At 38.3% G+C, this 16,271-nt stretch overlaps 1 protein-coding gene across 2 annotated transcripts; it reads left to right on the forward strand.

Annotated features, from left to right (window-relative positions):
• Positions 1-1,395: 1,395 nt before the first annotated feature.
• LOC114515534 (scaffold attachment factor B1-like) lies at positions 1,396-14,143 on the forward strand. Of its 2 annotated transcripts, none has more exons than XM_028534799.1 (14): positions 1,396-1,588; positions 1,756-1,873; positions 2,512-2,603; positions 2,945-3,025; positions 3,592-3,672; positions 4,698-4,734; positions 4,822-4,964; positions 5,408-5,586; positions 5,934-6,345; positions 8,210-8,359; positions 8,518-8,593; positions 9,028-9,219; positions 9,988-13,121; positions 13,603-14,143. In XM_028534799.1, the coding sequence occupies exons 1-13, from the start codon at positions 1,466-1,468 to the stop codon at positions 11,526-11,528; spliced, it is 3,225 nt and encodes a 1,074-aa protein (XP_028390600.1). In that variant the 5' UTR covers positions 1,396-1,465; the 3' UTR covers positions 11,529-13,121; positions 13,603-14,143. The 2 variants fall into 2 exon arrangements, with proteins under 2 accessions (XP_028390600.1, XP_028390599.1); XM_028534798.1 differs by having other exon boundaries at positions 4,819-4,964; positions 13,603-14,142.
• The last annotated feature ends 2,128 nt before the right edge of the window (positions 14,144-16,271 follow it).

Raw genomic sequence — 16,271 nt, forward strand, 5'->3', positions numbered from 1 at the left:
AGCATTATAAGTGTTTTAGCTAGCGTTTCCAGTCCCTGTCTTCTGGATTGTCTATGCTTAAACAAAGCCATTACATTCGCGTCCAAGTATGATAACATCACAGAAGAAGAAAGACACATTATAAGTGAATAGCTGTGAAGTGAAGGAGACAGCAAACGGATTGAACTGTTATCAACATTTGAAATTTTATCAGAAAACAAGGCGTTTAAAGCCAAGACTTTATAAATTATGGCCTACAATTTCTCCACAATAACAGCTTTCATCTGAAATGAACAAAAGATACATAGCCAAAATATGAATATAAATTATTAATACAAATTAAATTCAGTGTTCGCAAGAAAAATAAGTATATACGGGTCTTTTACTTATACCGGCTTCCATGTTGCCAATTGTGAAACGTTCTTCAGCCACAGTCGTGATTATTATTAATGATAATTATTAATTTATATCGGACCGCATTACGGAGAGAGGTTGTGGACGTATTGCCTTCTGGTAGATCTCCGAACTCATGCATATAAGTACTCCATAATTTCTGAATATGTAATAGACGTGTTCAGTGCGTTTTTAGAACTTCCATCAAGTGAATGTCACCATCGGACAAACTTCCCCCGCGTCAGTTTCCCCCTCCATGTCTTGGTTAAGGCTCTCAGTTTCGCAGTATTGGCGTCATAATTTTATTACGGTCGCATTAGAAAATTTTTTCGCGACCTTAGCGAAACTCCCTATAAAAGCATCTGTATCTTTATTGCGTCCCTGAATACGATTTCGTCAATAATACTACTTCTTCTTTTAGGCGAGAGGGCCTTTCCGTTTTGAAAACAACGACCTTTCTTGTTTACCCGTCACAATCTATATCAACTCCACTATATACCGTAAGTCCACCCTTAGCAACAATGTCATTTGACCGTAGAAACAGTTAATTTGAAATTTCCCAACGTGTTTTGCGAACGCATGTTGTTTGACGGTGAAACGGAATCGGCTGTCATGCAGTTCGTTTTAATTACATTAATTGATTTTGAAGTGTATAAGCTGTATATATATTAGCAATGAATATTTCAAAGGGGGGCACGACTCACCGTTGGCTAACGTCCCTGTCTACTGACATCAAGAATGTCTCAGCCGGTCGGAGTCGAAGTTCTAATAGAGTTTTCATCAGATTTAAAAAAAATCACAAGAAAATTAAATATTTTGTCTTGGCCGTGTTTGTTTTGGCGTGTAAAGACTGGGGGTGACTTCAACTTTTGGTTAAAAGGTAGCGTTCCAGTTATTTTATTTCACGTTAACCCGTTGTACGCAATTACGTTTTTCCCTCCATCCGTCGATTCCGCCAATGGCCATGGATTATTTACGACAATTGGCGACAAATGGCGACAAACCACGAGATGCGCAGAACGGCGGAACCGAACATTCCACCTTCATTTCGTTGCAAGAGGAAAGAAGCGTGTTTGTAAAACGTGTTTGGAAAATGGCTTCTATTGGGGGTAAAAAGTTAACCCAACTTCGTGTTGTTGATTTGAGAGCAGAACTAGAGAAAAGAGGTTTGGACAAAACCGGTCTTAAGGGAGCTTTAGTGGAGCGACTGGAGAAAGTAAGACGTTTATTTCGTTGATAAATTTATTTATATGTATTCGAGTGAAGTCAGTGAACGCTTTATTCCTGTGCGATATTTTCATAGAAAAGTTGCCGTTTATGGCGATCAGAGAGGCTTATTAAGCACAAGAATATATCGATTTTTTATGTGTTTTTCTTTTGCAGTCGTTGCTGGACGAATCGGCAGATTTAAACGAGTCAGCAGAGAAGGAATGCGAGGGCAACGAAAAGGCAAACATTGCTGAATCCGAAGCCACTCAAACGCCAAACGGCAACGTGGACGGTTTGTATTCTTATTTGGAAGAACCTTTTTGGCAATTTTGTGGTCCATGTGATGTTTTAAACTTGTGTAGACTATAGCCAAATTTCGGTTAGCATTTGAAATTATTTTAAGGCATGTTTCGTTTTCTAAAGGACATATTTTGTGACCCAGTGGCAGAGTCAGGCAGACTGGCAGTGCACAGTCATATGTTAGGCGTCATGCAGACTTCTTTGGAAATAAGGCTTTTGGCTTGATTGTAATTTAGTATTTTTATGCTACTATAGCAATCGTTTCATTATTATATCAATACACCCTTTGGATGTTTATGTCATTTGGGCTGGAAGCCTTCTCCCATCATTCTTGGGCCAACCGCCTTGCATCTTTTATTTTACTGCTGATTACGTGGCCCTTGCAAGCAGTGTATTTGTTATCTAATTATTGAAATGACATTCCCTATATTATTTTCCCAGTACCTACATTGCAATATAGCTAGGTCAGTCGCAAGTGGGCTAGCCTCGTTAAATTGTTCTAGCCCAAGAAAACCAGCAAAATATAGCTTTTATATCAAAACAATTTTATATCATATGAATGAATGAGAAAGCTATATATATAGTGTCAAATACAATACAAGGTTTGCACATAATATTTTTTAATTTTAGGAGATGATGAAATTCCAGATGATTTTTCAGGTTTCATTGTGTTAGATGGTGATGACAGTGAAGCCGAGATTGATGATGCAGAAGAAAAACAGGTTTGTTCTTCTGCTTGTATGAACTTAGCAGACCTATAGGTTTACATAGTTTTGTAAAACATATTCTTCTTTAGTATTCCTCATATGTGGTTTATATATTTCCCATCCTATCTAGAGAAAATTTTACTGCTTTAAATCTCACACATGGTTCAAGGCAATTTTTGACTTTGCCCTATAGGCAAAATTACTTTTGCTAAAATAGATTTTCCAAAGAGTTGCCGCATCCAAAATTGCATTTGATTGCAGTTGTACAGACCTGTTAGATCACAATATTCTAGATAATTAAGATTGATGGATTTGTTCATATCTGACTTCTCTTATGTTACAAATTTTTAAAACAGGAGGGGCATGGCAGTGAAGAAGTGGATGATGTTCTTTTGAGTGAGAAAAATGAAGAAACTGAGAATGAAACTGTTGAACAGGTACAGTATTTTTTAAAAATTGTTATTAAGAATGAATATTTAAAATCAACTTTTAAAATATATTAAAAGCTTCTCAATTTTTGTCTTGCCATCCCTCGGATGTTTAACAGACTTAAAACAGTAGCAGCAAGCACAAGCTATTTTTCTATGCAGTCATTCATTTTTGAAATAATATGTGAAATTATGTAGATCTGCATATAAATGGTTACAGATGGGAATAATTTTTTCTACAATTGTTACAAATAAACATTATTACTATTAAAAATAAGTGAAGATTTTTTTTCATAAAATTAAAGTTTTGGACTGAGAAATGAATGGAAGACTGCTGTATTTTTGGTACTTGAAAGCTTGTGATACATAAAACACCTCAATGATGTTAATTAATGTAGAAACACCAAAGAAACTAACTTTAAATTTTAGAAGTGCACTTAAATTTTAGAAGGACTTTTTTAATGCTAAAGCACAGTCTGGAGAATACTATTTAGTAATTAAACAAAACAAAACACTGAGTGCAGTGGATGTTGTGAAACAGGGCTTGATTGTAAAAATAACTATTGTGTGTATAGGTTGATGTAACAGAGGAGGATAAACCAGAAAATGACTTGGGAGAATGTTCTCCAGAATATGAATATCAAGATGAACCAGAGGTAGGGTATACTGCTATACAATGTTAGTTTGTACAGTGCCCAATGTGTGATGTATGTGATCTGTACGTCTTGTGAGCATGGTACGTTCAGCAAAGCAGAGTGGGGAGTATACTGTTTTACAATGTTAGTTTGTTCAGTACCAATGAGTACTACATAGTGTATCTAGCTGTATCTTGTTAGTACAGAAAGTAGAGTAAACCAGAGGTAGAGTATACTGTTATACATTGTAAACCGGTATAATTTGTATATATAGTAAATTATGCATAGTGTAAGTTCAATACAATAAGTACAGTGAACCTGGTGTAGAGTATACTGCTGGGTCCGGTTGTATCAAGACCGTTTAGTTAAACGGTGGATAAGTTCAAAATAGCAATCAAGTCTATCGTTTTATTCAACAAGCGAACTAAATGTTTTTCACCTTAATACAAAGATACTGTTTACAACTACATATTAAGTGCATGATATTCAAGTTGACTCCGGCCCCTGCACATTTGAAGTTAATAGAGAGAGTCCAGTAATACCTGTAGGTACTGTAGAGTTGGCTGTGTTAAATGTCAGTGAGTTCATTAAGTACAGTGAAAAAGAAGCAACATATTAATTATTTTTGCACACTGTGGGTGGGTATGGTTTCCCTCCCCTATGGCAGTTGGCAGTAGGACTGCCATATGCATGCAATTGTGGAAACTTTTTTTTGTGAGGTACATGGTATGTACATCATAAAAACACAGTTCTAATTAGGTGTAAATTACAGGTATACCTGACTGACCTGACAAAGGGCTAGCTTTCATGAATTAGGCCCCTGTACAGTAAGTACAGTAAACCACTGGTAGAGTATGCAGCTGTAAAATACAAATCCCCGACATATTTTTATAGGAAGAGTAATAGTTCGTCATTAGACAGTGGTAATCAACCGGCCCTAAAGTATAACTTGCCCTAGGGGTTTGATTACTGTGTTCCCAATGGACAATTTTCTGTTGCAATGCCATACTTACTGTATATCATCATTTTCCTCACCAATGTTTTAGGTTGTTGATGAAGGACAAGAGGATGAAAACGAAGAAGGTTTGCACAAAGGACTATTTTTTGTGGTGTTGCAATATGCGTGGTGTTGTGTGGTGTTGATATATTCATTACTGTTTTCTTCAGAAGAGATGGTTGAGGAATCAAATGTTGAACCTGAAGCAGATGTGTCTACCACAAAACCAAGTGAAAATCAATTGTCGCTGTCAATGTGTGTTAACACGGATGATGTTCAAGATGATCTGGATGAAGATTTGAAAGAAGTGGATTACGTAATTTTTTTTTTATTTTGCCAGCAACTTTCTATTTTGTACTCTACGAAAACGCTCGCATCTTTACATAGGCTATGTGCACACGGTAACCTTTTCAAGCGTTTTAACATTCGTTTTCATGCTAAAACTGTTTCAAACACCGTCAATTTACAATAGAAGTTAAATAGATACGCGTGGGCAAGGCGTCTAAACAATAAAATAGAAAAAAAGGTTTTTAAAACACTTGAAAACGACGTTCGTTTGCACATACTGTAGCCTTAGATTTTGGCAAACCATGCGTACTGTATCAGTTATGTTGCCATGTGTAACGTAAAATAAGTTAATACAGTTAGTATTGGGTATTACAGGTTACATGTAAGCCACTGGAAGCCAAGGTCCTCCTGTTGATAACTGTAATTCCGAACTTGTGTGAGGTTCCTAGTTTATTTATAATACTGTTTTAGGACGAAGCTGTAGAAGACGAGGGCATGGACGAAGAACAGCCGGTCGAAAATGCTCATGAAGATGTCGAAAAAATGGAAGCTGACGAAAATGTTCCAGATGAAGACGACGAAGCATTAGCAGAGAGTCAGGAGGGAGATCAAGAGATGACTGTGGATACTGAGGAAAAGACAGTTGAAGAGTAAGTTTGTTAACAATATTATCAACCATGAAAAATATTGCGTTTTCCTCGTCAATCATTAAACTCACAGCAATATCAGAGTTCCAAGGTAGCTAACCAAGCTGGATCCAGCATGGCAGCGTCTTTAAATAACCGCTCATCAAATGTGATATAAAATAAACAGTTTAGCAGTATTAGACCCTATGAGCTTGTGTAAGACTGTCACCGACATGATTTCATACATGGTTACTTAATCGAATGTACAACATTCAATTACTTTGGCTTATTCTTTTATTTGACACTTTGTCGTCCACCTGACGGTTCGTAGGTCTTTTTTCTGTAATAATCGATGGACCATTTACGTCTAGGGACGATGTGAAAGTCGAGGCTGAAAGCGATAAAGAGGAAGCTGTTGATAAGGAAAAGGAAGAAGATGGGACTGAGGCTCAAACTGAGACAAAGGCGAAAGAAACTGAAAAGAAAGAGGCGAAAAAGGAAAGCAAAACCGAGGAGAAGAAAGACGAGAAAAAAGATGGAAAACAAGTGAAGAAAGAAGAGCCAGCTAAGAAACCAGCAGTGAAGAAGGATGAAAAGAAAGTAGAAAAAAAACCAGAGACCAAGGATGAAAAGAAACCGGGCGAGAAGAAAAGTGCAGCAGATGCAAAGAAAACCGGAATAGATGCAAAGAAGAAAGAAATGGGAAAAAGTTTATGGGTCAGTAACTTGTCCTCCATGACTCGTGCAGCTGATCTGAAGACAAGATTTAGTCAGTATGGAAAGGTATGAGTGATTATTTCTTGTTATTATTATTGAGTGACAGTCGGCTGCTGTTGGGAAGTCCTTCACTTTTCATGATGTTTAGTTTTGCCATAGGCAGCCCAAATAATGCGTGATGATTTGAACGCGAGAAATTTTTCGGCAATTTGTCAATATAATGTAATAATGTATAATTACAAGGTGGGAGGCTCTTATTTTACGTTACGAAACTCACCACTGAGACTATGACAAAATACTTCAATTATATTGAGCGAAACTAATAAAAAATATAGTAAACTAATCTCTGATGATTTTCCTAACTTCTTACAAGCGAATTAAGATTTAAAACTGCTTTTAACATGACAAAATACTGCAATATTTTTATAGTTTTTGATCAGAAACGTTTTTTAGGATGCGGGATGCCAGTGGTCCCTGTATTCGTCATGATTTTGAAATATTTTACCTGATCCTATTGGTTAAAAAATAGTCCAACACACCTCAACCAATTTCAACCAATAGTTTTATGTAAAATATTTCAAAACAATGCCGAATACATGGACCAGTGTCATCCCGCATCGTAGGAAAAGTTTCTGATCAAAAACTATAAAAATATTGCCGTGTTTTGTCATGTTAAAGACAGTTTTAAATCGTAATTCGCTTGTAAGAAGTTAAGAAAATAATCAGAGATTAGTTTACTATATTTTATTTATTAATTTCAGTCAATAAAATTGAGGTATTTTGTGATAGTATAAGGGGTGAGTTTCGTAACGTAAAAAAAATGATAATGTAATGAGACATTATTACACCATGGGCCGGTTGTTCAAAAGCCGGTTAACGCTAACCCAGGGTTAAAAATGCCTAACCCAGGGTTAAATTTTAAACCTTGGTTAGCGTTGCACAAAGCTCGGTTAGCGTTAACCCTGGGTTAAAATTGACAAAAAAATTAACCCTGCTAGCTAGGTGGGTTAACTTTTTAATCCTGGGTTAATTTCGATTCAAAATGGATGAATAAGGAGCGGAAACACGTAAATACAGATGATCCTTTATGAATTAAACACTTTTGAAAGGTTTTACGAACAATTTTGGACAGCAAAGAATTATTTAAGTTTGACTTCGTTCTGTTTCAGCTGATGTGTTGATTTATTTACAATCGCTTCAATGCAATACATGATAAATGCATACAACCGTACGAAATGAAACATGGTAATCGAAATATTTGTTTCGGATGCCAAAATTTGATTCTTTTGATTGGCAGCAAATGGTAAGGCTACGTTTGTTCCTGAATTTTGAATAATCAAAGAATGCCTGAAATTTTCAAAATAGATTGTTTATAATATGCATTGCTTAATTTTGCTTCACATCGCGACATTGTTTATCATACAAAATGGCCTTTCATTTCGAATCTTTCCAAAATTGCATGCACGGAAATTGCTGTTAAAAACAACGTCCCTTCGACCCTGCCCTCACGGCATATAATCTTTCGACTGACAATATATCCTCGTCGGGTAAAGTTTTGCCGCTCGTTTATTGACCAATCGAAAACGTTCTTATATCCAACTTAGTCGTTAAAATACATTTAATCTTAGGTTAAATATTTTAACCCTGGGTTAACTAACCCTACCGCTAACCCAGCTTTGAACAACACAGTTTTAACCCAGGTTTAGCTAACCTAGGGTTAAGGATTTTAACCCAGGTTTAGCACTAACCCTGGGTTAGCGTTAACTTGCTTTTGAACAACCGGCCCCAGATTGACAAATTGCCAAAAAAAATCTCGCGTTTAAAATATCACGCATATTTGGGCTGCCTATGGTTTTGCTCTAAGAAAACTGTTGCAAAAATGAGTTAAAATTTTATTCTGATTAATTAATCATCTATCTTTGGTGATCAGGTTGTGGGTGCTAAGATAGTAACCAACTCCAAATCTCCTGGCGGTCAGTGCTTTGGTCTGGTTACAATGTCAACCAGCGAAGAAGCTGCGAAATGTATCCAGCATCTCCATCGGACCGAAATGCATGGACGTAGTATAACAGTCGATCGGGTATGTCTTGCTTTTGTAATCCTACTACAAGTATCATATTGTAATGGTAAAATGTTCCCCTGCATGTTAATGCAAGTCAAAGCACATCAAGGCTTTGAGTATCAGTGGTAATTGGTCTGAAACTCTAAAGTGATATATCTTCATTTGATTTTTGGTAGGCTAAAGGTGATCGTCTCCCAACTGCCGCTGCAACAACTGCTAAAAAACCTGCTGCAAAGAAAGTTACCAAACCTGGTGAGTACACTAGTATCTCGCGTATCATCCAGTATATCGTAGCAATTATGTAGAATCGTTTTTGCGCAACTTTAAGAACGAAATTTATCTGTGGCCGTTCTATATCAAGTTCTTTGTGAGGCTTTAGTACGTATACTGTACCTCAATGCCTAATGGCCAGGTTGCATCTCTTCCCCCTCTTTTTCATTTATGTACCCCTGTAATCTTATGTTGGCTCCCCAGTTAATTCCAAAATACAGTACTGTGTTCCCAGCAGCTCAAAATATATTATTAACTAGGCCTTCTGAAACCGTATGCCACAATTTCCAGAAGGAAGGTCAATTTTAAATAGTTGCATTATCTACGGTATTTTATTGGCTTTTCATCGCGCAGCAAATTTTTCGTGCATTGCGTTCGTGAATGGTTTGAAGTTAATCATGATATCTTACCTCAAGCGGCGACCAAAACAAAAGATGACAAGGCAAAAGATGAGAAAGCGAAGGACGACAAGGCAAAGGATGAAAAGGCAGCGAAGAGTAAAGATAAGAGCAGCGAGAAGAAGGCAGCTGACATCAAGACAAAATCGGAAAAATCCGACGAGAAATCATCGGTTGTCAAATCGGATGGCAAGACGACTGCAAAGACTGGTGAGATTTTTGGGGGGGGGGTGTTGGAAACTAAAGTGTCTTTTTCTCCTGGCCCCGTTACCCACTACTATCCCTTCTATCCATTTTCATACATTTTCGTTTGCGTTCGGCTGCGTTAGGATTAGGTGAAACTGAATGATTTTTCGCCAGCGTTTAGAGGATCGTTGATCGCAGTCGCGATTTCTTTTTTGGTTTCCACTCATCTGACCAGGCATTCTTTTTGGTTACAATACAGTAGTTCCAAGTTTCTTAGCCGCGCAACGAGCAAATTGTGTAAATATATTCAAATTAACGGCAAGTGTGTATCCTCACGGAAGTAATCACTTCGCTTTCGGGCCTTGTGTTCATCAGATGAAATAATGTTGAATTGGCATTGCCGCATTACGATCATCTGTTCAACCTCGGGTTCTGAGGAAACCAGCTGCACAGTAATCAGTTTTCTCTGGTTTACCGATGGATGTTTAATGCATATCTCTCGCAAGAGAAATGCTGCAATAGTATTTATGTCAACTGAAGCACTGTTGAAGATCCACAAACCATGAATGGATTGGCTTTTTTGACTGTATATCTCCCCGTTGCACTGCTAATATTCTCCATATCCGTATTATATTTGTAGGAAGAATGGCATTAACATTAAAACATGGAGCTCGTTAAACGCATTAAGAGTTCTCGGGCAACTCTGTTTTTATATCAAGCTATTCAATATCCATACCTTTAGTATAACATTTTGTATGCTTAATACGTTTGTTTTATTAACGAAAATAATAGGAAAAGAAAGCGATGCGAAAGGGGAAAAGGGGAAAACCGATAGTAAGACCACAAAAGCAAGCTCCGCGAAGAAAGACGGGAAAGATGACAAGCCCTCTCATCGGCGTTCCAGCCCTGCCATCAAGTCCCTTGAAGATGTGAGACGTGAGAAACGTGAACGTCAAGTGCGTGAAAGAAGAGAACGGGAACGACGGGAACGAGTACGTCGAGAACGCGAACGAATTATGCGTGAGAGAGCAATGGAACGTGAACGCGAACGAATTAGACAACGTGAGAGAGAAAGACGTCGTGTACAACTGTTACGCGAGAGAGAAGAACGCGAGCGTCAAGAACGGCTGAGATTGGAACGCGAACGAATGAGACAACGAGAATTGGAACGTGAGCGGGAACGAGAGAGACAAGAGAGAGAACGTTTGAGACTCATCCAAGAACGGCAGCTGCGTGAAGATCGCGAGAGATTGGAACGTGAACGTGAAAGGCTAGAACGTGAGCGCTTGCAGAGGTTGGAACGTGAACGAATGGAACGACAACGTGCCGAAGAACGTCGTGGTGTGAAGCGACCCGGAGATCCCTATGCCAGAGAGAAATCCCCAACACGTGGCCCTGGATATTGGCCTGATAGTAAGAGACCTGCGACTGAAAGAAGTGGTGATGGTCGAGAGTTCTTCAGTGGTATGTCCAGTCGTGATCGTGGTGCTCGCGATCCCCCTGAAACAAGACCAGCTCCGAGCAGAGAACGCCGTGGTGATCCTCGTGGTGACCCCCGTGGTGATGCTCGTGGTGGGCACTCAGACCCGCGAAGCAGTCATTCCACGCGTGATGAGGTGCCACGTGATGAACATCGTCGTGCCGAGCGGGATCGTCCGAGTGCAAGTCGATCAACCCGCGAGTCCCCTCGTGAACGTGACTCGCGCGACCGTCGACCAAGCTGGGAACATGGTGCCGAGAGCAGCAGCGACCCACAGAAAGGATTGTCATTGTTGTTACAACGTGCTGGCGTCAGTGGCATCCTGGGAAGTGAAGTAAGCGGTCGTTCGAGTTTGACAAAACCAGTTGTTCCTGCTGGTAGTTCATCAAGTCGCGACAGACCTGGAGAAAGTTGGAGTGAACGTAGCAGTGCTCATGCTCGTCCTATTATGTCATCCCACAGTTTGGCACCCCCCGGGAATGCAACAGCTCGTGCTGGAAGACCTGTTGTGAGTGAGCCTGCACGTGGGTGGCCTGTTGAGAAAGAGCACGACAGATCCCGGGAGCGTGATCGTGGTGTTGCTACGCGAGAAATGTCCCGTTCTGCTTGGAGTGCTTCTACAAATCCTTCAAGCGCCATGTTGCCTCCATCTATGGATCGATCTCGTACAGTAATCCCACCAAGCCGTAGCTCGGCTTTGCCAACAAGAATTATCAGCCAACATTCAGCCCCATTGCCTATGACTGTACCTATTATTGACAGCCGTCGTCCTGTCCCTATGTCTGGTCGTGGTGACCCGTTCAGGGGTGCACCTGTGCCCACCATTCCTCGTAGTGCCATGAGACGCTATTAAGAAAACAAACTTGAAGCATTTTACTTTTTGACCATTAGAACTTGACTTTTAACGGACAATCAAGAAATTATTGGACACAACACAAAGTCGCATTTCTGTTCTGGTGCATTCTCATGTAATTGAACTTTAGAATTAAATGAGGAGTCGTCATTTCCTCTGGTGCGACATTTTATTTGAACTTTGGATATTGAGATATGTTATTGACGAAACCTGGTGTAGTGAATTGCTCTGGTGTAGTGAAAGTGAATCGATTACATTGGACTTCCAGTTTGGGCGGTGGAAAAGAGCCAGAAAAGCGAAAGTTTACACATATATACGCGCACATGTGGAAAAGTTTCGAAGATCAAGCAAGCTCCTTCCAGTGGAATGCAAGTGTTTAAACGACTCGTTACGTGAAGACGTTTGACTGAAGACATGTCGTATTTGTCCTTGGAGAACTAAATGGGTTACTCGAAACGATTTCATTATCCGAATAGACAAGATATTCGTTCATTTGTAGTATGAGATGAATTATCATTCCAGAATATTTTTCTTCATGAACATCCTTGAAACTATCAGCTCGTTTTTAAAAATGCGCTACTTGCATGATTTTAGTATTTTTAGATCCATATGAGAAACTTAGGGTACGAGGTTGAATGGTATAGTTTCCTAAGTAACGCTTCGACCTACTCATAGTGTTTGTAGCTTATTGGCTTTTCATACTTAATGTAACGTGTTTTTAAACTTTCAGTGATTCAAATCCCTGCGTATGCGTCGAAATACATTCTGTTTTTTGACCTGAAATAAAATATATGTGCAAGGATTCCGTACATTTCCTAGAAATAGGGTTAACTATTATTTTGCCTCTAAACAATGAAGTTTTCAAAGTAGAGTTGCGATATTGGAGAGCACAAACGGCGACAAATTGTACGTTCGCATGGTAAGTTAATTACGCTTTCACCAAGACGGAAATTGAGAATCTGGCCTTATCCAGTTTTCCGAAAGAACATCGAAGATAGAGGTAAAATCCCAAATAGCGCAGTTCCATGCTAATACGGTGCTACTTGCTACAGAACAGTCTACTGGGCGTGACCAATCTGTGGTGCACAAGGGTTTGTTTTACTAATATCAGCAGCACCTTTTCTAAAATTAATAACAATTTCGAAAATGGAAAACCTATTTTCCGCGTTATCGTTTAGCAATTGACAGTAATGTTACCGGACAAATGATTCCTGAATGATAATGTGACCAGAATTAACGACGTAAAGAAGCGACTGCTTGTTCTATCAAATTGTGGTCTGTTAGTTAAATTCCCAATTGTGCCGACATAAGAAATAACCGAGACCAAGACAGAAAATGAAATCGATTTGTATTGTATTGCATTGTACTGTATTGTATTGTATTCAACAAAATGATAAGATCGGCTAATGAAAATTCGATATTTCTGTTCATTCCATTATCTTGTAAAAGGTACGGTTTCTATAGCATTTCTCGTTTAGAAACCCGGCATTACAGCAATTCAGCCTGCCTTTAAGGAATTATTGGTTCATTTTCACGTTATCGGTTCGTCTAATTCAGCAAGTTTTTATCAAAGATCAGGGGCGGGCATATCAGGTAGGTTAATACCTAGTCAATACAAATCTGCAATTATTCCTAAGCTTCGGCTAGTTTTTGAATGATTCCTTATTAAGTTCTTTTTCGAAAAGATAACGAGTGTACATATAAAATGTGTAATGCGGCAGCGAGGAGCTATTTCACCAAAAAAATTAACATAACCTAGTCCTCGAATCCATGGCCATGAAGGCATGATCAAAACGTCATATTTTTTATTCTCTACCTGTATAAAGCCGGAAATTGTGGCAAGACAAAGAAACTTACTGAGAAACGCCCCACTGATTCCAACCCTGCATGCGGCATGCAACGCGCTTGGGGCCTTGTAGCTCTTGACCATGCACCTACTAGCTTTCCGGCGAATTTATTGAAAAAATACAAACATTGTATTTAGGGGTCTATTGCATGCTAATGTTTCATATCTACATTAATAAGGTTGAAATTAGTAGATATTTAACCACTTTGTGCTTTTATTGTTTTACAGCAAGTCGAAAAGTTGCAGCTAGTCCATAGCATATATAAAATGATTTGAATGCCTGGTTATGGTAAGTATAAAATTGAATTAATTATTGGTACAAATTAAAACTACGTTCATATAAACTCAACTCTAAATGATTTTGCAATCCTAAATGAAAAGAAAAAGTAAAGAAAAAGTAAAATATATTTATTACTATAATGACTAAAGTCCAACTAAATTAAAAATATCAATTCAGCAAAATATTTATTGTGATCTTAAACACTGAGTAAGGTCATATTCATGTTTGTTTGGTTAAATGGAAATTAAACGCCTCTGTTTAAATATGTAAGGCTAGGATATCGAAGATTCGTAAGCCTCTTTAATTATCTTATTTATTTAATACGAGCTGTGAATATTTTCATCCAATGCTTCGCCTTCGATGTTATATGTAACTGGACTATTCTCATTCTCTTTTGATTGAAGAAGACGATTTATGTTAATATGACGTAAATGTGAATAATGAGGCCAAATGTACGGTGTAAGATAGAGATAATAAAGTTTTCTACACAATTCTTTTTGTTTTGCTGGTCTTTTTTTATCGGAATGAACAACGTCCAATCTTTTAATCGCATTGAACAACGTCTATCACAATGGATAACTTAAGATTCGGCTATATTTTGTCGAACTGATAAAAGAACATGTTTCTTTTTGCTGGAAAATTTTTCGCGACCAACCACATCACTAGATTCGAGTTTTCATTTCGCGTCGCGCGAATAAAATCACATAGTGGAGAATGGGCTTTATACTTCGTGAACTTAAGAGTTGCTCCTTGCGGAGAAATGGTTTGCTCAAAATATAGCACTAAAAGCATACTAGAAATGCATGCATGTAGCAACCTCTCGCCATTCCAAACGAAGCAAAATATTTCCTAGCTAGCCAGATCAGTGACTAATTAGATTCCCATTCAGCATAGTTACATACGATAGCCTCTGAATTACTAGTGGAATTAAAATCTTATTTTGTAAGCTACATTGCTTTAATTATAATGTCGTTTTTTACGTAGCGCACTTATATTTATAGTGAATAGTTAGAGTTGTGTTTACCGCAAAATAATCACTTCAGTTATAAAGCGCTAGCTGTGCAGGCTGAAATAATATCAAGCGTAAACATTTCAAGTTCAGTATACACTGTAAATTCTGTCGAAATTTGTTTCTGTTAATTTTGTAAAACCGTTAAAAGTTAAAAAATTTTTCTCACCAAATCAAGACGTGTGGTCCATAGCATAATGGCGGACGAACTCGAATCAGATCTATTAAACGCTAGCTCTCTGACTTTCCCTCATTAATGAGTGAAGTAAAGATGGGGGAATATGAAGCATTTCTTGTAGGTATGATCCAGGCCTCTGGCACGGAAATTTCATAGGTAAAATTATAATTGCCGCCATATTACCTGCGAAATTTCCGCGTGGAGGCCTGGATCATATCAACAAGAAAGGCTTCATATACCGCCATCTTGGCCTCAAATTTTTCACAGAGTTAACGTTCCAGTCTTGATTAATATTCAGTTCACTGCTTTGATTCAGTGAACTCAAATAAGACTGAACGCTAGCACCGCCAGAAGTTTGAAGCTAAGATGGCGGACACTGAAGCCTTTCTTGCAGGTAAGTCCAGTCCTCCGGCGTGGAAATGTTGTAGGTCAGTAGGTAAAATAGCGACAATTATGAACGAATATTTAAAGCTCGTCTTTAGATTCAAATTACAGACATTTTGAGATAACAGTATAATATAAAATATAGCATGTATTCTATACGAGGAATTATTGGATCACCTAACGGAACAGCAAATCATTCTGTACGACATTGTTTAAGAAAACTTTTGTAAACAGACATCGTGCCCGAAAATCACAAAACACAGTTGTTATTATCTCAGACTGAGGAATCGTCGCAAAATAAGTTACGTTTTCTGTCGAATGCACATTCTTTTCATGAAATACCCTCTCCCTTGAAAATTATTTGAAAGAAAAATCGTACAAAGCTGGTATGATTTATACAAAAAGTACAAAATTTCCGTCCGTAGCTTCACCCTTCGTGACTAGCCCACGCAAACACAGATTTTTTTTCGCCATCTTGGCTTCACTAATTAATGAGGAGAAAGTCAGAGAGTTAGGGGCTGTTTACATGGGCCCGGTTACCCGAGATTCAACGAAGCGTGAGAGGACTTTGAGGTACTGAAATAAGTCTTTGTGACACCAAACAAGGGCATGCTATTGTTATGGTGATTATACGAGTAATATGACTTCCAAGATCATATTATCTGCTCATTTTAATACCTCAAAATCACCTCACGCTTCGTTGAATCTCGGGTAACCGGGCTCATGTAAACAGCCCCTTAGAGTTCCAGTCTTATTTAAATTCACTGCTTTTATGTCACATTTGCAAATCGTGCATGAGTGTAAATATCCGAGGGGAATTAATACCCTCACCTAACCTCACGAGGATAATTATTTTATATAAAATATTATTATAAAATTAATAATCATTTATAGAATAAAGCTCTGGATCTTTTAGGTACTTGCAAGTGTTAGAGGCATAGCGTGGTTAATTGCTCAATTATTTAAACGATATTAAAGTGGTGGGAAACAAAACTTAGACGGGGATAAAACGCTGAAATGGGGATAACGAAACTCAACTTAAACAA

This window comes from Dendronephthya gigantea, unplaced genomic scaffold (genome assembly GCF_004324835.1).
Source record: "Dendronephthya gigantea isolate DGI-Jeju-01 unplaced genomic scaffold, DenGig_1.0 000004F, whole genome shotgun sequence".
In the NCBI taxonomy this organism is placed as follows: Eukaryota; Metazoa; Cnidaria; class Anthozoa; order Malacalcyonacea; family Nephtheidae; genus Dendronephthya; species Dendronephthya gigantea.

What these genes read in the sequence shown, in the direction of transcription:
- LOC114515534 (XM_028534798.1), top strand. Translation starts at nt 1,466, where the DNA reads ATGGCTTCTATTGGGGGTAAAAAGTTAACCCAACTTCGTGTTGTTGAT. An exon ending in ATGATGCAGAAGAAAAACAG is followed by an intron (nt 2,604 to 2,944) that starts GTTTGTTCTTCT and finishes TTTTTAAAACAG; the next exon opens with GAGGGGCATGGCAGTGAAGA. An exon ending in AAAGAAAGTTACCAAACCTG is followed by an intron (nt 8,594 to 9,027) that starts GTGAGTACACTA and finishes TCTTACCTCAAG; the next exon opens with CGGCGACCAAAACAAAAGAT.